General features: G+C 38.4%; 1 protein-coding gene and 1 long non-coding RNA gene across 14 annotated transcripts in view; one reads left to right on the forward strand and one right to left on the reverse strand.

Moving 5' to 3' along the window:
- The window catches only part of sptan1 (spectrin alpha, non-erythrocytic 1), a 288463-nt gene that overhangs the window by 241097 nt on the left and 22651 nt on the right, over positions 1-24715 (forward strand). For 11 of the 13 annotated variants that reach the window (XM_069918941.1, XM_069918885.1, XM_069918909.1 and 8 more), the window contains 11 exons: positions 4334-4437; positions 8111-8273; positions 9419-9433; positions 10093-10224; positions 11088-11225; positions 11581-11685; positions 12283-12491; positions 12679-12799; positions 18639-18760; positions 19485-19617; positions 21942-22040. In XM_069918941.1, coding sequence (XP_069775042.1) covers positions 4334-4437; positions 8111-8273; positions 9419-9433; positions 10093-10224; positions 11088-11225; positions 11581-11685; positions 12283-12491; positions 12679-12799; positions 18639-18760; positions 19485-19617; positions 21942-22040 — 1341 coding nt within the window. The remainder of the gene's footprint in view (positions 1-4333; positions 4438-8110; positions 8274-9418; positions 9434-10092; positions 10225-11087; positions 11226-11580; positions 11686-12282; positions 12492-12678; positions 12800-18638; positions 18761-19484; positions 19618-21941; positions 22041-24715) is intronic. The other 2 variants (XM_069918901.1, XM_069918982.1) reach the window with 1 other exon arrangement.
- LOC138754576 (uncharacterized) lies at positions 19114-24681 on the reverse strand. The gene is made up of 2 exons (XR_011351836.1): positions 23681-24681; positions 19114-19384 (listed from the first exon to the last, which is right to left on the reverse strand). It is a non-coding gene; the product is annotated as an uncharacterized lncRNA (long non-coding RNA).

Raw genomic sequence — 24715 nt, forward strand, 5'->3', positions numbered from 1 at the left:
AGTTGTCCTTGTATAGGAAATTCCAATGACATTTTTTTTGGTGTCTTGTAGGTCCAGAGTTAGTTATATCAATATAATTTTTTTTTAAAAGTTTCTCATCTTTGACTCTCTCAGAATATTAACCAATAGTGAGCCAAAGATGAGAGATCGAGTAAACTGGGCCTATTTGCTCCAGAGTTTAAAAGAATGAGAGGTAATGTAATTGAATCTTACTTGGCAACAATGAGTGAGAGGAGAGAGGATGCTTCCCCAGTTAAAGATTCTAAAACTAGAAGTCAAACTTTCAAAATAAGGGGTGGGCCACAGACCTATGATGAGGAGACATTTCCTCTCTTGGTGAATGATGAATCTTTAGAATACTCTGTTCCACAGGGCTGTGAATGCTGAGTTCATTTTAAACAAATTGATAGGTTTCTGGATATGAAGTAGTGGTGGATAGAACATAAGAAAATCGAGCTGAAGTAGGTGATCAGTTATGTACTCAATGAAAGCCAAGCTGGTCTTGAAGGGACAGATGTCCCACTCTCTACTTGAATTGTTAGATAACTAAACAGTATAGTAGTGGACACATCTATTACTTTATTTAGCAAAACCCAGGGACTTCGAGTAGGTGAATTTGGAGAGGAGCCAAAAGACATTTGAAAGAAAGAATCTTTGAAAGTTGAGAGAACGAGAGCTAGAGGATTGCAGAGTGGAGACAGGATACTGCATATGCTGGAATCTGAAGCCGTAAACAATCTGCTGGAGAAACTTGGTGGGTGGAGCAGCTGCCTGACTGCTGATTGTATTTGGAATGCAGAGAAGTTTGGAAGAGAATTCCAGAGTGCAGTCATATGATTGCTTTAAAAATTAAAGAATTTGAAGTTTATAAAATTGCTTTTATTGATTTTTTTTTTCTTGTTCTGGTAAGCACATCAATAATTTCCTAGTTAGAAACACATTATTTCTGTTGTGGAGTATTTCTGTCATTTTGAATCTCCTCATCTCTAATGACACTTAGTGGCTAGAATTAGATATTTCAACACAATTCATTCTCATAGGAACCATTTAGTATGAAGCCTTGTTGATTGTATTCTGCAGATATTAATAGATTTAGATGTTATGATGGAAAAACAAGACACCAGGACATAGAACTAAAAGTAGCCTGTTTTTGGAAATTATTTGTTCCACAGTAACCAAGCAACAAATTAATCAGTTAATAATGCTTTGGCCACAAGTGAAAAGTTGTGGTTAATTGCCAGAAGTTTAATTGTAATCCAATTCAATGTAAATTACGTGACTTATTTTCAAAAGTTCAGCTTGCACGCTATCAAAATGTCTGAAATACTCAAGACAAAAAAATTCTAATCAAAATCATGAAAAATCGATGAAAGCAATCTTCTAATCTGTGCAAGATTCATATTGTTCTGTTTTTAGCAATTATTCCACTGCACATGGAAATTATGTTCCAAATTACTGTTTCTCCCTCCATTTTCTTTTTTTGAATTTTTTTGATTTTTTTCAAAATTTATACGGTGACATTTTAAATATACAATATAATAAACTTTTTTCTCACACACACAACAAACAAAACAGTACCTTCCTCTTCCCCTTCGATATATACAGGTCCATTCACCATTAGAGGTTACATATATTTTAAGTATTTAGAGTACAGTTGAGGAAACTATGTTTTAAAATATATAATAGTTACTTTTATACCCTTTTTTGTTCCTTTTATTACTGTATCTTGGCCCCTATGGAATGGCTGCCAGAACTTTCCAAAAATGTCATATTCTTTTAGTTATACATGATTTTTTTTCCATAGGTGTACAGCTGTTCATTTCCCCAGTGCATCGTGCTATAAATAGAGGGGAGTCGGACTTCCAAGTGATCACGATGCATTTTTTTGCTACCACCAGGGCTATTTGTATAAATGAGGTTTGATATTTGGTCAATTTGTAATTTCCATGAAATTACATTACAGATATAACTCTGAGTTGCCCATGAAGCACACTCATGTTGTCCTGGTTAATTTTTCTGCGATTTCTTGCCAAAATGGCCTCACTTTCATGCACGACCACTTAGCATGTAAAACACTTCCTGTCTCAATCCAACATCTGAAACACATCTCTGAAATTTCGGCTTTTGATCTGTAACTTTTGTGGGCTAAGATATAATTGGTGTAAAAAAAATTATACTGAACCAATCCATATCTTTCATTTATAATTGATGTTATACTATCCAAACACCAATCAGACCAACATCTTTCTGATATTTCAACACCTAAATCTGACTCCCATCTCTTTCTTGACCTCTGTGAACCTGATTTTGCACTTTCATATTTTCCAATTCTTGGTACCCTATTATTTAATAGGAACTGTCTGATATGGTTATTTAGTAGCTTAAAGTTTTTGGGTAACAGAATAGGCAGCGATTGGAAAAAGGTATTGCAAATACCTTTAGGTGTTGAAATATCAGAAAGATTTTGGTCTGATTGGTGTATGGATAGTATAACATCAATTATAAATGAAAGATATGGATTGGTTCAGTATAATTTTTTTTTACACCAATTATATCTTAGCCCACAAAAGTTACAGATCAAAAGCCGAAATTTCAGAGATGTGTTTCAGATGTTGGATTGAGACAGGAAGTGTTTTACATGCTAAGTGGTCGTGCATGAAAGTGAGGCCATTTTGGCATCACTTTCATTTTAATGCAGTTAACCCTTCCCACCAAAGTAATCGTTAAGTTTCTCTATTTCTGTAGGTCTCTTTCTATATTCCCAAGAAGAGGAATATAATTTAGTTTGTGCAGATTTTGCAAATTATTGTCAGTTGCTATTCCAAGATATTTTATTCCATCCGTCTTCCATTGAAATTTACTTCCTTTTTGATATCTTTCATATGCAGAATGTGTTGATGGCATTACCTCACTTTTATCCATATTTATTTTGTAGCCTGATATTCTTCCATATTTTTCTAGTGTTACTTGTAATTTTTCCAAAGATTTAGCCAGTTCTGATAGGTACAATAGCACATCATCGGCAAATAGACTGAGTTCTAGCCTGACTTTGAAGCCGTTTATATCTGGATCCCTTCTTATTATCTTCACCAGCAGTTCAAATGTTAAATTAAAAGATCCGGTGATGGGGACATCTGTCTCGTCAATCTACTCAAGGGGAACACCACTTGTGGTTTATGGCAACTTTAATATTTTAATAACTTTCTTAAATATTCTTCCACGTTGATTACCTTCTGAGACAGCCACCCTGAGCATGGCTGAATAAATCATTGAATATTTAAAGTTTTAGCTTGCAGTTATCTCGTTACCTCGTCAAATTCCTTTCTTTATTTGACCAAGGCAGGGCTGAAATCTTGGAAAAACATTACTTTTGCATTGTCCACCACTAATGGGCCATTATTATTTTTTTGAATATTCATATGCTTCTCCCAAGATCACATTTCTTTCCCAGTAACTTAAAAGTCGTGGTTGCTGTTCACCAGTTCTTATGGGTCCTAAGGTCTGGTGAGCCCTTTCAATTTGCAGCTTTGTATTTAACTTTTTTGTGGGATTCATGTTTCAAAGAAACTCACTGCGTCTTTTCCCAATATTCCTTCTCTCAGTCCAATGATTTTTACTTTGTTATGTCTGCTAAAATTTTCCATAAGGTTGATCTTGTCTATCAGTCCTGTCTTTTCTGTGTCTCATATTTTTGCTTTTTCTTCAATGCCTTCAGCCTGTCTTTTGTTTTGTCCAATTTGGCCTCTGAATGAGTCATTCGTTCATTTGTCTTCCACAACTTCTTTAATTTCCATTAACTTCTCTGATATATCTCTCATCGCTAATTCCACACTCAAAAAATGACCGCATGAAATTTCTATCATGTTCAGGATGGAGGCTATATCTTGGCCGACTTGCCAGCCCTGTTGGTTTTAGCCCGTCCCAAGGCCCCTGCTGAGTCGTTCCACTTCAGGCTTCTACTCGATGTTCTTGGCTGAGCTGTTATTTCTTCAGTGCTTGTTTTTTGGTTTGCCTCAGTCGTTTAGTACTTGTTTTATCCATTTTTTACCATAAAATTCTGGTTTTTGAGCTTTTAAACTTTTTAATACTTTTTGTGGGGAGCTCTTTCAAAACACTTCTGCTCAGCTCATCAGCATGGCCATTCCCCCCCTCCCCTCCATTTTCAATTTCAATTTTTTTTTAGCACCTCTCCAAATTCACCTTACTGTTGATAGTGTTCTTTGATAACTGTTCAAATTCTGATAAATAGTACTCAAACATGTATGCATTGGGGAGTTCCAGATTGGAAGCTGTCAGAATTTTGGCTCATTCTTGTTTCCTCTACTTGTGATAGGAGGAGAAAATCGCAGCTCTGCAGTCTTTTGCTGATCAATTGATTGGTTCTGAACATTATTCAAAGGAAGATATTTCAAAACGTCGCAATGAGGTTTTAGATAGGTGAGTGACTTGTGCACAAAATTGATTTAAGTAATTGCTGATCTCTTTAATTATAGAAATTAGACTTTTTTGAGACATGGCTTCAGCAATTTAAAAATCTCTCCTGAATTTGTCATTGATGCTTTCACAAAAGGGCTTGTTCCTTCCAATCTATAAGTTAGTGCTTGTATTTCAACAGCAATAAGTCTGTATTGCTAAATCATAAGGAAACTGTGCAAGAACCCCTCATAAGGTATGTTTTCAATCATGCTACCTCATGCACCCGTGATGAACTCGTCAGCTTCATTCACTTCGCTGCCATCTTCCACCCTGATCTCAAATTCACCTCGTCCATCTCCTATTTCTTGATCTCTCTGTCTCCATCTCAGGAGACCAGTTTTCCAGACATATTTTACAAATCCACTACCTTGACTGTGCTTCTTCATTTCCAGTCCCCTGCAAGGAATCTAATCCTTTCTCACAATTTCTCTTTCTCCTCATCAATTGTTATATTTGTCCCCAAGATGAGGTCTTCCAGTCCACATCATCTGAAATGTCTGCCTTCTTCCATAAACATGGCTTCCCTACCACACCTTCAACTCATTCCTTGCCCACATCTCTCCCATTTTCTGCTTTTTGCCCTGGTCCCCTCTGCCCCCAGATGTAACAAACACAGGATTCCCCCTTGTCCTTACCTACCACTCCACTAGCATTCAACACGTTACCCTCTGTAACTTCCACCACCTACAAGATCCTACTACTAGACACATCTTCTACTCTCCTCCCCTGTCTGCTTTCTGTACGGACCATTTCCACTGTGACTCCCTTGTCCACTCATTCCTCCCACCAATTGCACCCCACTCCCCCAGCACCTTCCTCTGTGGCTGCAGGAAATGCCACACCTCCACCTTCTCAACCATTTTGGGCCTCAAACAGTTCTTTCAAGTGAAGCAACACTTCACTTGTGTATCTGCAGGCTTGATCTACTGCATCTGGTACTCCCTTTCTGGCCTTCGTCAGAGAGACTGAGTGGAGACTGGGAGATTGCTTTGCTGAACACCTTCTGCATCAGGACAATGATTTCCCAGTGGTCAAACTTTTCAATTCTGTGCCCCACTCCCATGCTCACATGTCTGTCCATGGCCTCGTACTATCCCACCAAGATCACCTGTAAATTGGAGGAACAGCACATGATTTTCTGTCTGGACACTCTTCAACTGGATGGCATTAATATCGAATTCTTTGGTTTCTGCTAGTCTACTCTGTTCTCCCTCCCTTCCCTTCCATTTCTCTTTGTCATTTTTCCTCCAGCTCTCCACTCCCTTCACCATTCACAGAGCCACCCCTCCTCCCTCTGTTTGCTGGTGTGCTCCTCCCACTTATCCGCCTATTATCTCCTGCCTTTGGGACCATGCTCCTCCCCTTGCCCCTCCCCCTACCATCTCAGTGGGTGCCTGCCGACAATTTTCACACCTTGATGAAGGTCTCAAACCTGAATTGTTGGTTATGTATCTTTATCTTTGCTATATAATTACACTGTTTGACCAGCTGAGTTTCTTCAGCTTTGTGTTTTTACTAGGTTTTCAAACATAGTTATTTGGTTATGGTTAATTGCAAAGCTCCTGTCCTTTTGAAGGAAGTACTTTTTTGTGGTTGCGACTCAGTCATCAACAATGCTGAAGTATTCAGTGTTTCTTGAATAGTCCATATCTGTGCTCTAATATCATCTGTATTGCTTTTCTTCATGTTATCTTTCATGGTCTCCAAATATATTTCTGCAATTAATCATTGGTTTTGTTTTTCTTGTTACAAACCCTTAATATTATATGTACAAACATACAAATCAGGAGCAGGTGGAGCCGGTCACGGTTGATCTGGTTATAAACTCAAATCCACTTTCCTCCTCCCTAATAAACATTTTGCCACCTTGCTTATCAAGAATCTCTCTACCTTTGTCTCCTGTCTTTTGAGGTAGAGAGTCAGTCCTTGGACTTCCTTGACCTCCTGAGAGAGAAATATTTGGGCCATCCCAGTCTTAAATGGTTATCCCCTCAATTTTGAACAGTTACTTCTACTTTTGTATTGTTCCACAAGAGGAAGCATCCTCTCCAAATCCACCTTGTCAAAACTCAAGAGTTGATGCTTCAGTCAAGTTGTCTGTCATTTTTTTCTGAACTCCAGAAGCTATAAGCCGAGCCTGTCCAATCTTTTTTCATAAGTCACCCTGGCTTTTGCAGGTGTCAGACTAATAAACTGTTGGTCTGGTTCCAGTGTATTTACGCTGTTTACATCCGGTACCGCACGGATGGCAGTCTCTTCAATCTGAGGCGCCTGCAAGCTCACACCAAGACACAAGAGAAACTTGTCCGTGAACTACTCTTTGCAGATGATGCCGCTTTAGTTGCCCATTCAGAGCCAGCTCTTCAGCGCTTGACGTCCTGCTTTGCGGAAACTGCCAAAATGTTTGGCCTGGAAGTCAGCCTGAAGAAAACTGAGGTCCTCCATCAGCCAGCTCCCCACCATGACTACCAGCCCCCCCACATCTCCATCGGGCACACAAAACTCAAAACGGTCAACCAGTTTACCTATCTCGGCTGCACCATTTCATCAGATGCAAGGATCGACAATGAGATAGACAACAGACTCGCCAAGGCAAATAGCGCCTTTGGAAGACTACACAAAAGAGTCTGGAAAAACAACCAACTGAAAAACCTCACAAAGATAAGCGTATACAGAGCCGTTGTCATACCCACACTCCTGTTCGGCTCCGAATCATGGGTCCTCTACCGGCACCACCTACGGCTCCTAGAACGCTTCCACCAGCGTTGTCTCCGCTCCATCCTCAACATCCATTGGAGCGCTCACACCCCTAACGTCGAGGTACTCGAGATGGCAGAGGTCGACAGCATCGAGTCCACGCTGCTGAAGATCCGGCTGCGCTGGATGGGTCACGTCTCCAGAATGGAGGACCATCGCCTTCCCAAGATCGTATTATATGGCGAGCTCTCCACTGGCCACCGTGACAGAGGTGCACCAAAGAAAAGGTACAAGGACTGCCTAAAGAAATCTCTTGGTGCCTGCCACATTGACCACCGCCAGTGGGCTGATAACGCCTCAAACCGTGCATCTTGGCGCCTCACAGTTTGGCGGGCAGCAGCCTCCTTTGAAGAAGACCGCAGAGCCCACCTCACTGACAAAAGGCAAAGGAGGAAAAACCCAACACCCAACCCCAACCAACCAATTTTCCCTTGCAACCGCTGCAATCGTGTCTGCCTGTCCCGCATCGGACTGGTCAGCCACAAACGAGCCTGCAGCTGACGTGGACTTTTTACCCCCTCCATAAATCTTCGTCCGCGAAGCCAAGCCAAAGAAAAAGAGAACATCCTTGAAAATAAGGAAATTAATAATGTGCACATTACTATAGATGTAGTCATGTCAATTTCTTTGATAACTAAAGTATAACCTCCCTACATTTGTATTGAATTCCCCTTGCATATGATAACATTCTGTTAATTCTAATTACTTGCTGTACCTACATGTAGTCTTTTGTGAATTATGCTTTAGGAAGCCATTATTTGCTTATTTACACTTTCTGAATGTAAAGTGTTCATTTTTAGAAACAATAATGTGCTGTTCTAATTTTGACCTGTAGTGCGCACATAAAAGGAATCAAATGCATTTTTCCACACAACAGGTGGCGTCGTCTGAAGGCTCAGATGATTGAGAAAAGATCAAAGCTTGGGGAATCACAGACCCTCCAACAGTTTAGCCGGGATGTAGATGAAATTGAGGCTTGGATCAGTGAGAAACTTCAGACTGCTACTGATGAATCTTACAAAGATCCCACAAATATTCAGGTAATTAATTTTAAAATGTTTGTTTATATTTCTCTGAACAGCTCAGATCCCCTACTCAGAGAAGTTGTTTGTTGGAATAGCTGCACCAAAGGAGAACTAAGTAGTGCATTAAAAACTGCTCAGACCACCTGTGATTTTTGCCTTTTTAAAACTTAAGAAATTATTGCTACTTATTGCTCCTCTTAACCCACTCTGTACTTAAAAATCTTTCTCTGCTTTGTATTGATTTCTGATCTGATTGAATACCTCTTATCCAAAGATCTGAAAACCAAAATGATGCAAATACAGGAAAAAAATGTTTTTTTAAAGTGTCGACATGATGTCACGAGTGGGGGAAAAAAATTCAACACCTGACTTGCCCGTGTGGGGCTCTGATGCTTTTTTGCCACCTGTTTAGTAACAACAGAGCTCTCTAGTACAAAGCAAGTGATTACACTAATAATAAAAAAATCCAGAATCTTTGCTTCTGGCTGGGAAGATGCCAGATGAAGCTTGGTTCAAGTCTTCAGCATTCACTGTATTCGGCATTGGCAACTCCATTCTCAACATCGGGTGCAGTGCTGTCCACATCAAGAAGTTGCCTTGGGCTCACGGGCAGTAGTGGGGACCATAGTCAGGCACCAGAGATAGTGGGGAGGTGTCTGAACTGGGGGAGGCGTCGGGACGGGGTGAGGCGTCGGGACGGGGGGAGGCGTCGGGACGGGGAGAGGCGTCGGGACGGGGGGAGGCGTCGGGACGGGGGGAGGCGTCGGGACGGGGCGGGCGTCGGGACGGGGGGAGGCGTCGGAACGGGGGGAGGAGGACTTCTTTTGTAAGCAGAGATTGTGTCTTTTTTAAGTACTAAACATTACTTCATGTGAATTTTCCACTTGAATTTTCCATCATGTCAGTGCTCAAAAAGCCTGCCGTTGTTTGTTGTCATTGTTTAACCACTGATACAGGGATTCTGCTGATGCTACTGTGCTGCTTAGTTCCATTGTTTCAAATTCCAAAAAAATTTTGATCCCAAGCATTTCAGATAAGGGGTATTCAACCTGTAACTCTTTTGAATTCGAGTGATTTTGGCTTGTTTGGATTATATGGACAGAAATTGAAATTGAGCTTATTCAATATTGATGTATTTTTTTTTCTTGATCTGTTTTTAGCTATCCAAACTGTTGGTAAGTGATTAGTGGCTTTTGTCTCAGCCAGGTTTATGTCTTGTCTTTATTCAAGTACATTGTTGCTTGCCGTTTTACTGAGTGTCTTGAGTTCTTAAATTGACACATCTGTAGTATTGATACAGCTTTTCAGCAGTGATGCTCCTTGTGTGTTTTTGTTATAACAGAATTCTGCTGGCTATTTCAATCATTTGGCATCCAGATTTAAATTAACACTAAAACAATTCACTCCATTGAATGTTCTTGTTGCTGGGAAGTTGATTGCTTATGTTTAGTGTCTTTTTGTCAGTGTTCACTCTGTTGCTCTTCTCGCTGTGATTTCCTTTGAGACCTTGTGATCGTTTACCATGACGATTTACCTTATTTTTGAAGTAAGAATTAAACTTTGACAATAAAACCTGTTAGAGCAACATGTAGTCATTTGGCTGTTGCACATTGTGAAAATAATTCAAAATTCTAACATGCACATGATTCGCACTGTAATTATTAAATGGGAAGATGTGGAATTCCAAGGAAAGAAATTCTGATGTCCTTTTGGACCAAGTCACATAAAGTTAAAACTAGTACAAAAAACTTGTAGTAGATGAAGTGATTGAAGGCCTCAGAAGGAATCTTTGAATCCTGACTTGTGTAGTGAATGTTGCATTACTCTTCTACAGAGCAAACACCAGAAGCATCAAGCATTTGAGGCAGAGCTTCATGCCAATGCTGACAGAATCCGTGGGGTCATTGACATGGGAAAATCATTGATTGACCGAGGGGCTTGTGCTGGTAGTGAAGATGCTGTACAGGTAATTGCAGAGTTTAAGAAGCCTGGAAATCAAAACACCAGAAAACTTGTAGCTAGCTGTATAATGAATATTCTTCAACTTCTTGAGAATTAAGTGTTCAGAGAGATGGGGGGAGGAGGGAGAATTTCTGATTCTTTTGAGAAAGACTCGTTCGTACATCTTATAGCAGCCTAAAATATGGTATCTGATGCTCTTCTGGCGTCTGCTGTTACTACCTGCTACATCCTGAAGTTGATGGGTTTTCACACGCAGATATTCTTAAGGTGCAAAACGTTTTAATTGTGACAATGGAAACCATTGCACAAAGCAAATGCATGGTGAAATTTTTTGATTTATTACATTCTAAATCTGCCAATGTATTTGAAATAGTCTATTCCAAGGCCTGAATTTTTAAGTGTTCAATATTGCTTCATTGCATTCTATTTTTGCAGCCATTAATGCAATGAAGCAACATTGAACACTTAAAATTTCAGGCCTTGGAATAGACTATTTCAAGTACAGTTATTCAGGCATTTCAAAAATTGTATGTTCTGGGCTAGTTGTATGTAAACCTCAATGATGTCGGAATGTATTAATGAAGGATAATATAAATACTACAGCCTGTGCTGTTGTTTACTAAGAATGGGGAAAGATGTCACATGAAACACATTTAAATGTACATTGGCCTTCAATAGCAATTGTTTTTAATTTGTTATTTATCATCAGTGAACAATGGATAGTTTATATAGACCAGATGTGGATATTTAGCAAAGTCTAACTCTCAATGTGTACTGTTAGCAAACTAAGCTTCTTCACTGTGACATTGACTTGGCAGGATTACCTAGTAACTGACTTGAGTTGGTGAATGTCTTGTTGTCTAATAGGCCCGTTTGGAAACACTGGGCAACCAATGGGGGGATTTAGTGCAGAAATCAGCAGAAAAAAGCCAGAAGCTAAAAGAGGCCAACAAACAGCAAAATTTCAACACTGGGATCAAAGACTTTGACTTCTGGCTGTCTGAGGTTGGTAAATTTACCCCAATGTTGTTCACTTTTTAAAATGTTGACTTTGATCTTGATATCTAGATCGTTGTGAGGAAACAGTTTTTACGTACTTGCATGTATAATAACGTTGATCGTTAATAACATGACATAATGTTCATCACTTTGTTCATGTGTTCTTCCCATTAGGTGTTGATTTATAGGAAGACCAGAAATAGAACTTGAACTAATGCCTAGAGTTCATTTTGATTTCTCAACCTAATGTGAATAACTCTGGAAAGATGAAACTCGCACATTTATAAAAATCCGACATCCCTGTACATGAGATGTTTATTTCACTTTCTAATCTTGGCACATTTGTGCTTTTAATTTACAGGTGGAAGCTCTACTGGCCTCTGAGGACTATGGGAAGGACCTGGCATCTGTAAATAACCTCCTGAAGAAACACCAACTACTTGAAGCTGACATTAGTGCGCATGAGGTAATGGTGAACAGTGTTCTCTTAGGAAGACTAGTTCTAATTGCAAATAAGAATAACTGGAATGTTGCTGGGGAGCATTGATTTGTTATTTATCATCAGTGAACAATGGATAGTTTATATAGACCAGATGTGGATATTTAGCAAAGTCTAATTCTCAATGTGTACTGTTAGCAAACTAAGCTTCTTCACTGTGGCATTGACTTGGCAGAATCACAGCTGTTAGAGCTGTCATTGGATCATTTGGGCTGTGACCCCTGGGAATATGGTAGTTAAACTTTTTGCTCTGAGCAGTATATTACAGCTTTGGTGTATGGAAAAGAGTTTGGCAGCAAGCAAGATTTGTGTTGTAGTCATGCATACATTTCAAAAGAAAATTGCAGATAATGATGTATTTTGGTTGGAGGGCAGAGATCTTTGAATTGTGCATCTTAGCAATTGCTAGTTTCATTAAAGGAGTTGTCCAAAGCCATTTATTATTAACACTCTGCACACTGGACAGATTACTGAAAACCGAAGTGTCCTGAAAAAGTGTAATTTGAAGTACAATTCAATTGACACAATTCTTTTCTAAATAGTTTAATTACCTGATTGTTTTAGGACCGTCTGAAAGACTTGAATCTTCAAGCTGATAGCCTTATGTCCAGTGATGCCTTTGACACTACCCAAGTGAAGGACAAACGCACTGCAGTGAACAGTCGGTTTCAAAAAATTAAAAACATGGCTACAGCTCGTCGTGCTAAGCTGAATGAATCGCATAGACTTCACCAATTTTTCCGTGATTTGGATGATGAGGAATCTTGGATAAAGTGAGTTTGGAAGGGTATTTGAATGTTTTTAAAATGATGGCATTCCATTAAAATAGTATTAATTAAATGATTTGTTTTGACCCATTATTAATTGAACATGAACTCAAACCTGAAAATGCTCCAACTAGTTATGAGTCTGTATCATTGTGTAAATATGATGTGGGATTATGCATTTTCTTTTTAAAAGAGAGAAGAAACTGCTTGTAAGTTCTGAAGATTATGGACGGGATCTGACTGGAGTACAGAACTTGAGAAAAAAACATAAACGCCTGGAAGCAGAATTGGCAGCACATGATCCAGCAATCCAGGTTTGAATAACCTTTTCACCTCACATATGGACTAGCCAAAGACAACTTCTCAAAGGATCTGTTTGTCAATAAATGTTACAGTATGGCTACAATACAATTTGTGCCAAATTAAAGATTCATGTCCTGGATATATGCCAAGTATATTCTTTTCTCCAATTCCATACATGGCCTTTGTAAGGTCTGACTTCTACTGAATTAGAATTGTAGAGAGGGAGAGCTCTTGGAAAAAGCAATTCATTTTCCCACTTCACTATTAACCCCATATCTATTTTGAGTATTTTTCCAATTTCCTTTTTGAAGGTTACCATTGGATCTGTGTCAAGGATCCTATCAGCCAATAATTTTTGTCTTCTAAATACTTGCGTCAAAACCTTTTTTGTGCTGACTTTGTACTGTGGGTGTTGACCCTTTGGGGTGTTTTCTCTTTCATTTATTTTGGTCAGTCTTGGCATTCTAGCAGGGAATTACTTTAGATGTTGGTTAGTTTGACATGTGGGAATCTGGGCCTTGGCTTTCAAGTTTAATTTTTGAAAAAAATTAAGGATGTTGCTGTGGAATTTTCAAGAGTTAAAAGCTCCACTCCTGATATTTCACATAATAAAGCATAATAATGAACTCTGACATGTTTCACTGCAAGCACTCAAGTTTTTAAATAATCATATTGCCAATGTAATGTTACAAAATCTTGTACACCTTATGCTTCCAAAACTAAATCATTCCCCAAGTCCAATGCTTTTGGAAGTAAATTCATACTGCTTAGGTTCTGTTCTAAGATAACTGTTTTATCAAAAATTGAATTGTTGGTGATCTTTTTAGTTCTCAATAATGGTGTGTTTGGTGAATAGTGAATAGAATGGCATAAGTTATAGTAGAGGTATTTGTGGTAAAATACCAAAATTGGATTCTGGGCAGCGACTGGCAGACTAGAAGACAGCAAATGTCACACTATTGTTTTATTTTTTTAAAAAAGGTTGTAAGCAAAAGGCTATTTAGCTTAACATCTGTCATCAGGAAAATGCTGTTGAGGAAAAAAAATAGTGAGATAGACCAGAAGAAATTGTTCCATCAGGCAGATGGATTCAGGAAAGGCAGGTTTTATTTGAAAAATTTATTGAAGTTCTTTTAAGATATAATGAGCACGGTGGAAAGAGGAGAACAAGTTGATGGTGTATATTTGGATTTCCAGAAGGTGTTTAATAAGGAGTGACGTAAAAGACATCTGTTTAAGATGGGGGTGCATGGAGTTTTTAAAAAATATTTTATTTAAAGTTTAACAAGCATGATCATACAAAATAATTAAATAAAATATATCTTCAAAACAAACATGGTTTATATAATAAAGAAAAAGAAAGAAAAACCTTTCCCTCTACACCTCCCCAACCCCTTATAATAATCAATCCTCCCTCTCCCAACATCCCAACCCATAACCTCTAAAAACCAACTAACCCCTAAAAAGAAAAAGTTGAGGAGAAATAACAAAAATAACACCGAAACTAATTCGTGTGATGGGGATATCCTGCCATGTACAGGTCCATCTTTAAAATTTTAAATCTATATAATCCAAATAAGGGCTCCAAAACTTTCTAAAAACAAAATATTTATCTCTCAAATTGTATGTTATTTTCTCCAAAGGAATAAAAGATCTCAATTCTGAATGCCATCTTTGTAAATTAAGTTCTATTTGATCTTTCCACATAATTGCAATATACTTTCTTGCTCCTGCTAATGCTAATCTTAAAAAAAGCCACTTGAAATTTATCCAGACCTTATTTCAAACAAACTGTACTTATATCACTAATTTTTAAAAAAAATGGGTCCAAAGAAGATTTAATCTTAAAAATATTTTGTAAAAATTCTCTAATCTTAGACCAAAAAAATTTAACTTTTTCACATGCCCATACTGAATGCAAAAAAGACCCCCTCTCCTTCTGACATCGAAAACATAAGCAAGATGTATCAAATTATATCTTTTTAATTTGTTTCTGAGTTAAATATAATTGATGTAAAAAAATTATAATGAACAAGTCTATATCTAACATTAATCTTAGTTATACTGTTCTTATAAATAGTTTGCCAATGATCTATACTAAATTCCACCCCTAAATCCTTTTCCCATTTTAATCTAGACTTATGTAAATCTATCTTAAACATTTTTTGTTGGAGTAATTTATACATTTCAGATAAAAATCCTTTCTTTCCACCTTCCTGAATTAACATTTCAAAATTTGATTCCTTTGGAAGCTCCAAATTTCTCCCATAAAAGTCATAACAATGATTTGATAATAACAAAAAAGTGTATGGGTTGGTATTTGATATGTCTTTCATTCTCTTAAATGAAAGATAACTACTCAATTCATAACAATTATTCACTGTCTTAATACCGTTCTGATCCCAAATCTTAAGAAGTTGATTAATTGTAAAGGGAAACAGCTGATTCTGATGCAAAAGAGTATATCTCGATATTTTACCTTGAGTACCAATTTCCTTATTTACTTTCTCCCATATTCCTATCATATGAGACAATATTGGCAACTTATGCAAATGTAACAACTTTTCATTCCATTTATATACAAATTGATCCCTTCTATTTTCATTATTCGCTTTAACTCTATATCTGCCCATATTAACAAATTATCAGAATCAAACTTTCTATTAATAAATTTTAATTGAGCAACTTTAAAATAATTTTGAAAAATTGGGAGTTGTAAAGCTCCTAATTCATATTTCCACATTAGTTTCTGAGTAGCTACCCATACCATTTTACCTTTCCATAAAAATTTTCTCACTACTACATTCAAATCTTTAAAAACATTTCTTAGGTACTTTACACGGAATAGATTGGAAAATATATTGAAGTCTTGGGAATATTTTCATTTTAATATAATTCACTCTGCCTATTAAAGTTATCGGTAAGTCTTTCCATTTAATTAAGTCATTTTTAATTTTAGAAAATAATGGTACTTATAAATGATTTGTCTATTTTAATAATTAAATATTTAATTTGATCAGTCCATTTAAATCTTACCACATCTTTACAAGAAAAATAATCTTCACCAGACAATGGCATAAATTAACTTTTTTCCAATTAACTTTTACTCAGTTAATTCCCCATATTCCCTTAATCTATCATGTAAAACTTTCAACAACTTTCTTGGTTCTGATAAATAAATCAACACATCATCAGCAAATACATTAATCTTAAATTCATCCAGACCTGTTGTAATACCCTTTATCTCACTACCTTATTAACTGTGCTAAAGGTTTTGTCACCAATGCAAATAATGCAGGTGACAAGACAACCTTGCCTAGTTGATCTCTCTAACCTAAAAGATTCCGATAAAAGTCCATTTGTCACAACTCTAGCCATAGGCTGTTTATATATTGCCTTAATCCAACTTATAAATATTGGTCCACATCGATATTTTTCCAATACCTTCAATAAAAAAGACCATTCAACTCCATCAAATGCTTTTTCAGTATCTAATGATAAGTGTTACAAGATCAAACCAGCAACCACAAAGAAGGCATATCACACAGGGGTAAAGATGAACAATTACTTTATTAACAAAAAATTCACCTTCACTTAATTCAAAATCCCCCCTTTTATAACAATGCCCACTGGTCACTATGCAAATTTCTATAACAGTGTAAAACTAATAAATTCCCCAGCCTAAATATAACATATGTAATTAAAGTCTTAAGTTATATTTCCAACCAGCCCACAGAAAAACTTAGACACAAAACTTCGATCTTAACTGAAGCAAAAATCATAAACAAAATTCAGTTTGTTTGGTAAACTGAAGCCAAAAGATCTTTGAGAGAGAGAGCACAAAATTCGAAGTTGTCTTGTTGTGTTGCTTGCAGAGAGAGGAACAACGGCTTGGTCCGTCTGGATCCTTCTGGCTGCATTCGGAATGTTCATCCTTTTTGAAATTCCAATATTCTAAACTGTTCTCCAGACCATGACTCATGCTCTTGGCCTTCTTCCACTCCACAGCACCCCCAGTGGTGGTTTATCATCCAAGTCCAGAAATTTTTAGATAATTTTCTGCACATGCTCAGTCCATCTCTCACTCTCTCAGCAGTCCACCTTCACCTTGGCTCTCTAAGGCAAACTGTCACTTTTTTAACATAAAACCACACAACACATAGGCCAATACACAACACAGAACTCTGTAACATAAGACTATTGGTAAGTTGGATTTTTCCTGTGAAGCATTAATTAAACTAATTAATTTAATTATATTATCCGCGAAATAATGGTTTTTTAAATCCCGCTTGGTCAATATGAATTAACTTCAGTAAACATTGAGCTAATCTATTGGCTAGAACCTTAATCACAAGTTTATAATCAACATTTAACAATTAAATTGGTCTATAAGATCCTGTATTCAAAGGGTCTCTGCCTTTCTTAAGTATAACTAATAATAGCTTGTGAAAAGGAATCTGGTAAAGATTGTGTCTCTGTAGCTTGTTCTAACACTTCAATAAACAATGGTAATAATAACATGAAACTTTTTATAAGATTCTATAGGGGGTGCATGAAGTTGGGCATAATATATTCGCGTGGATAGAGAACTGGTTAACCAATAGAAGGCAGAGAATCTGGATAAATGGATATTTCTCTGGTTAGCAAAGCCTGCAAATGTTCATGAAATACATTGTCAATTTGGAGTTTTATATCAAAGTTTACTAATCGTAATAAGCTGAATGCTGGAGAGAAATACAGGCACATTAAGTGAATGGGCAAGGTACTGGCATATGGCGGACAATGTTGGTAAACACAAGGTTTCCACTCTGAAAGAAAACTAGAAAACCAGATTATTATTTAAATGGTGAAAGATTTCAGCATGCTATTGTGCAAAGGAACTTAGGAGTGCTTGTGTATGAATTGCAATATATTGGCTTGCAAGTTCAACAGGTTATCAAGGCAAATGGAATGTTGGCCTTCATTGCTAGAGAGATTGAATTTAAGAGCAGGGCAATTCTGTTATGATTATACAGGGTATTAGTGAGGCCACACCTGGAGTACTCTGTGCAGTTTTGTTCTCCTTACTTGAGAAAGGATGTACTGGCTTTAGAAGCAACGCAAAAGAGATTCACCAGGTTTTCCAATGTGGAGAGATGAAGTAATTTGGGATTATGCTTGCTGAAATTTGGGAGAATGAGAGGGGATCTTATAGAAACATAGAAAAGTATGAAAGGGATAGATAAAATGGATAGATAAAACACAGAAATGCTGGAGGAGGTAAAGATGTATTCCTGGCGTTTCAGGCCTGAGCAAAATACACAAGCGTCTGTATTAAAAGAATGGTGTAAAAGGATGAATGGGAGGAGGAGTGCAGACTAACAGATAAGAGGTCTTAATTAGATATGATAAAAGGACAGAAGAGAGGAAAGGTGAGAATTGATAGGGGGAAGGGGGTTGTTTTTGACTGTGAAAGGAGACAGGGAAAAGGGGAGAGGGAGAGTGTGTGTGAGAGAGCTAGAGAAAGCAGGAAAGTTGTTTCCATTGGTAGGTAAGATGAAAAATAGGGGACATAGCCTCAAAATTTAGGGCTGCCTCATTAAATATATTTAAGGCGCATACTTTTGGATAGGAGGGGAATTTTGGGGAAAAGGCAAGCATGTGGAACAAATTTGATCAGCTATGAACTTATTGACTGCCACAGCAGGTTCAATGGGCCAGGCTGCCTGCTCTTGTTTCTTGTGTTCCATGTGTGATGGAAAAGTCCTGTTAATTTTCTTGGATTTTTTTTTAAATTGAGCAATTAGGAGTAAGTGTCTATCCATTGTTTAAAAGTAGTTTCTGGATGTGATGGTTGTTCTTTTGGAATAGTCTGTACTGGAGACGGGGAAGAAGCTGTCTGATGACAATACCATTGGAAAAGATGAAATTCAGCAGAGACTTTCACAATTTGTGGCACACTGGAAGGAACTGAAGGAATTTGCTACTGTTCGGTATGTCTACCTTGTACATCGGGCTTTTGAGAACTGAGTTTTTGTTGAATTGTTATGATCTATTGTAGACAGGAGGGTGGGGGGGGGGGGGTACATTTAACATGAAGCAAATGACATTTTTGTTTCAGACCTAGTTCTTGAGAAAAACTATCTACTTCGTAATTTCCAGCCAGAGTAACTGGCCACCAATCAAGTACAAAGTAAAAGCCTTTAGATAGGATCATGGGAAGAAGCAACAAATGATCTAATGGGTTAATGTTTAAAGGCTTTCTGCCTCTCTGGTTGAAGTCCCCTAAAAAATGCAATATTTTAATTCTTATGGTTCAAAATAATCCTTGGAAGGTTTTCAGAACTAATGTTCATGCTTCAGCCTTTATTCTGAGCCAATTTACAAAAATTTGGATGATCTAAGTGATTAGTACATCGAATCTCTTTTGAATTGGAAATCTGAAGTAGAAACAGAATATGTTCTTTTCAGTCTGTTTAATAACGACTTCCAGCCGAAAGGTGGCAAAAATATGTATTTCTATAATGCCAACTTATAATCAATAAAGCCACTTCTGTAAGACAGGAAACAAGCATGGCAAGTTCTCAGGATTAATAACGTGATGAACTCCAAATGATCTATTGTATGGAATAGAAAACAAAATGGTTGAAAGACACTTAGGCATAGAAATTTTTTTTTTAAACTAACACAGACATGCCAAACTCCATTGATTTGCAGAGGACAACGTTTAGAGGAATCCTTGGAATACCAGCAGTTTGTGGCAAATGTTGAAGAAGAGGAGGCATGGATCAATGAGAAATTAAACTTGGTGGCGAGTGAGGATTATGGAGATACACTTGCTGCAGTGCAGGTCAGTGTCTTGTGATTTACCAGTTAGCTCAGTTAAAATTTGCCCCACATCTGCTATAAGTTTAGGTAAAGCTTCTGTGGTTAGTACTGCCAATTTCCGTATTCTGATGATCCCAGCACAGTGCTGAATGTGAAATGTTTATGGGGGGTGTAATAACAGAGAAATATGTTTGTCATTATTGCTACTGACTTCCTAAGACTTGTATGTGTTCTTCTAGAGTCAGGACTAGAGTAGTCCAACATTACTGTAGATCTAGACATTGTGACCAATGATAACGCTTCCTAATTACTGGGTTAAAAGTTTCCCCCAAAGTTTTAGCTATCTAAATGGTGAGAACATTCCCATCTGCAGTTCCTGCTCCCAGGGAATCCTGGGCACTCAACCATATGTCAAGCTAGCTGAGTATCCACTTATCAAAAAATTATCATAGACGTAAAATAGGAAGCAATCTTTTCAAACAACTTTCAAATTTTGCAAAGTCCAAAATAAAAATGAGAATGCTTTGTATTCTCATCCAGTTGAGTTTTCCAGTTTTCTTTTCCTATTTGGATACCCTCTTAAACAGTCCCGGCATTTGGCACTTTTTTCCAGTTGTCTGTGATAATGCCACCCATCTTCATATCTCACTCACAGTGAAGATAGACATCCAGCAGGGTTGCATTGTGGCATTGGCACTTTATGGCAGTAGTTTTTCAAACTGCCCCCCTCAACTCACATCCAAATGCCAAAAGTGGAAAGAAAGCAGCACTCGCGTAGCCACTGTAGCAGCAGTGCTGCCGCTGGTGCGGACCCATAGGGAGCAAGGAAGCAGAGATGCAGCGCAGGGCACCAGAGGACAGAAAGATCACGCACCAGTCTATGAAGAAGTGGAGGAGACGGCCTGTGGGGGCAGTGACCATAACGGCGAACCAATGAGGGGGCTCTGCGGCTGAGGAAATGGTTCATGCAGTGGGCTGCTGGCAACTCAATGTGAGGAACCCATGGAAGCTGTGGGCTGCTGGAGACTGCTGTCAGGAGACTCACACCAGGCTGCTGACTGCTGGAGACTGGCTCAAACTGGCTGGAGGGGTACCAGGTATCGGAATCGGGATGCAAGGAAGTGCCAAGGGCACTGAAGGGTTCCTGATCGTGTCGGAGTTTTGGATCTGGAGTTCGTGTTGCCAATGGTTTGGACTGGACCCTATGTGGCTGTGGGGATTGTGGAAGCACTGGGGGCGAATCTATGGACACTCGGTGACTCTGGGGGGACTCTTTTGCTTCTTTCTCTCTGACTCTAACTGTAAGAAGCGCTTAGGCGAATCTGTCTGCCTTCTAGCAGGCAAAAAGAAATTTCATGTCATATGACATTTATTATGGCAATAATAAATTGAATCTTGAATAAGTGCTCTGTAATTAGTAAGGGACTGCTTAAGGTGGTATGTGAGTGGGAAGGGAAGGTTGAGAATCACTGCTCTAGACCCAATTGTTTCTGAAATATTTTGCATGAGGAAAAATTGTCATTGGCCCATTTCCTTTGGAGTTATGAAACCATGCACATAATTAGGTACAATTAAAACAGTGGTTTTCAAACTTTTTCTTTCCACTCGCATACCACCTGAAGCAATCCCATACTAATCACAGAGCACGTATGGCATAGGGATTGCTTCAGGTGGAATGTGAATTTGGGGGCAGTTTGAAAACCACTGCTTTTAAGGATTTCAACATTGGCCTGTCATAGCTAGTCTTCCTTTTATATTACAAAAGTAATAGATTATACTAAGCAACATTGATAGCTGGCCAGTTTTCAATGCTACACCAGAGTATTAACTTAACTTGTGCTCAGAAAATTATACCCAGAACAACTCATGCTGAACCTCCCCCTTCCCCAACCCCCATCTACCAACAACTATTTTTCATTTTAATTTTTTAAAGCTCGAAGATGCAGTGCAGTGACAGGCCCTTCCAGGCCATGAGTCTGCACTATTTAAATACACCCACGTGACCAATTAACCTACTCACCCAGTACATCTTTGGAATGTGGGAGGAAACCAGCACAGGGAGAACGTACAAACTCCTGACAGATGGCACCAGATTCTAACCTCAGTCGCTGGCGCTGTAATAGTGTTATGCTAACCACTGCACTAACCGTACCAGTTATTTCCCCAAGGGATTGGGCCTTTAGTGGGTTTTTTTGGAATTTCATAAATATCTGTGTGTTAGTAATATCTCAAGTTCTGATTTTTGTGTTTTCATCTTGTGGATTGTGAATCTGTTTACTGCTAATCATCTCCAATGTCTTTTGAATTTATTGCAGACTTGTAATTTTATTTCTTTCCATTTTCCAGGGATTGCTGAAAAAACATGAAGCATTTGAAACTGATTTCACAGTTCATCATGATCGAGTGAATGATGTTTGTGCAAATGGTGAGGAGTTGGTGAAGAAGGTAAGAATTTTAAAAATTGACTTGAATCTGTTTTCAATTGTTTCTCAGTGGCTGTGTAGTTTTTTTTTTGGCCTTTGATAGCAGATGTGCAAAACCCACATCTCTGTATTCGGATCCACTGAATTTTCTCTTTGACCCTCCATCACCCCAACCATTCACTCACCACTGTACTTGTGCATGACGTTAACATTGCAACCAATCAAGAGCTGACAAAGCAATTGCTCTGAAAGTGAATGCTCAGTACTGTTCAGTTTCGAAATTAAGAAAAAATGGACTGCAGCAAATCTGCTGTATATTAATAAGAAAGGGGAGACAGTCAGAATGTTAAACAAAAGTAAAGTTCCATTAATTTGATAGATCTTTTCTTCACAATTATTATTGGGAATATAATTGGGAATAGAAACCACCTCCAGTAACATGTTGAATCTCAATTCAGGGTAATGGGGAAGTGGCATAGATGAGTTGTTGAAGCCAACAAAGATTAGCTATGGTCATATGGAATGGTAGGATAGGTTTGAGGAGTTTGGTGGCCTGTTCCTGCTCCTACTTGTTCTCTCATGTGACAGTGATGTAGATCAGGAATGTGTTTGATTTGATTTTTGAGGTTTCTGATCTTCAGTGTCAAATGTCCCGATTACCAAAGTCTCGAGGAATTCAAGAAGAAACCTATTTATCATCCATGGGAAACAAGGGACAGGGTAATAGTGTGGCTTTGCCAGTCTCACTCACATGCTGTGAACACAGTGTTATTGAAAAAAGAAAAATGGCTCAGGATTTGTTCTCCTTGTTTTCATCAATTGTGTGTGCATTGATGAGATAACCATAGGTTCAACAACAACTCACCATGCTTGAATGACAACTAATATTTAAGATAGTAAAAGTAATTCTGATTCAAGATTCTATTTGTAATCTTGTACTTAAAATAGATAAAACTTTTCCTTGGCCCTGTGAAGGCAGACAGACCCCACTAGTAAAGCACCACGATCAAGACAAGAAAGAGAAGCAATAGAGAGCCCCTTCAGAAACATTGAGTGTCCATGGATCCCACCACCTCCACTGATGCTTAATTAGTCTAGGCACTATTGTCTATTCTGAAAGTATCACAACTTCTCAAGCCTGTCTTAAAGCTGGTGTGTCTTTGTAATCCATAATTGACCTGCACCATGAAATCTAACTTTTAGGGATGAGGAATTTGCTAAAAATCTTCTGCTCCCTCTTTAGAAATATTAACTATTTGTTGTGCAGTTCCACAGTATTCCTGTTTTCTTGCACATCAGCCTTGACTCTAGTTCTGATTTAAGTGTCATTGAGTTTGACTGCTCCCTCACCTAGCATCTGCACCCATGGTTGTTGGAACTTCGGCAGTTCTCTCTATAGTAAACCAGAGGCATTAAAACTCATTGTGGTTTTTATATTTTCTTGAATAAATACTCCACACTATTCATTAAATACATGCAACATTAAGAACTTTATCCCTCATTTTCACTATTCTTGAATTAATTAATATTAAATTAATTGTATTAGGTGTTCAAAATGACGCCTTACAGTGGTGAACTCTGTAAGCAGCTCTGGTGGAAATAATCAAATATTCCTGTTCAGAACAACTAAAAATCAAACAAGAAACATAAAATCAATCTTACCTGGCAGCATGGAGGTCCTAAGATTGCTTGGAATCAGAAGAACTGGTAGAATTGGCAATCTTTGTCGGGCCGAGGAATCTTTAAACAGCTCACGCCAACTGCAGCTTCACGGGAGTTCTGAACAGTTCAAGCAGGTATGTCAATTCTGCAGTTTACAACAAAAACTCCAGAGTTTTAAACAGCACCTGGAGGTACAACAAGCTTCTGTAGGTATAACAACAGCTCCTGCAGTGGACCATGAGCCAGGTAAATAAGACCCAACCATGTGAACACAGAGGGGGGAGCTACAGGACCTAAGGCTTCTGCTCCCTACCATCCTCCTGGCCAACATACAGTCCTTGGAGAACTCCAAGCCAGACTTCAACATCAGAGAGACATCAGGGAGTGCTGCGTGATGTGCTTTACGGAAACATGAATAAACGGTCATTCTGGACCTGATGACTCAGCCCAAGGGCTACACCCTCCATTGTACTGATCGAACACCGGCATCTGTAAAAAACAGAGGTAACAGCATTTGTGTCATCATCATCTGCCCATTTTATCTGCCAAGGGAGTTCACTGCCATCATCCTGGTCATAGTGTACATTCCACCCCAGGCTAATGTCAGGCTGGCACTAGAGGGACTGAGGACTGTGATAAACAGCCATGCCACAGCATATCTGGATGCCTTCCTGATCATTGAGGGAGACTTCAATCAGGCCAACCTGAAGAAATCTGTGACAAACTACCACCAACACATCACATGCAAGACCAGGGGAACCAACACACTCAACCACTGCATTCCGAGTCAAACCACAACCACACTTCGGCAAGTCTGGTCATCTGACTGTATTTCTGCTCCAAGTGTGCAAGCAGAGACTGAAGACCATAGCACCAGTGGTGAAGACAGCGAAGGTGTGGTCAAGGGAGGTGGAGGAGTGTCTGGAAGACTGATTTGAATTGGTGGACTGGAACATATTCAAGAACTCATCCATAGATTTGAATGAATATGCAAAAGATACACCAACTTCATCAAGACCTGTGTGGATAACTGTA

This window comes from Narcine bancroftii, chromosome 1, assembly GCF_036971445.1.
Source record: "Narcine bancroftii isolate sNarBan1 chromosome 1, sNarBan1.hap1, whole genome shotgun sequence".
Classification (NCBI taxonomy): domain Eukaryota; kingdom Metazoa; phylum Chordata; class Chondrichthyes; order Torpediniformes; family Narcinidae; genus Narcine; species Narcine bancroftii.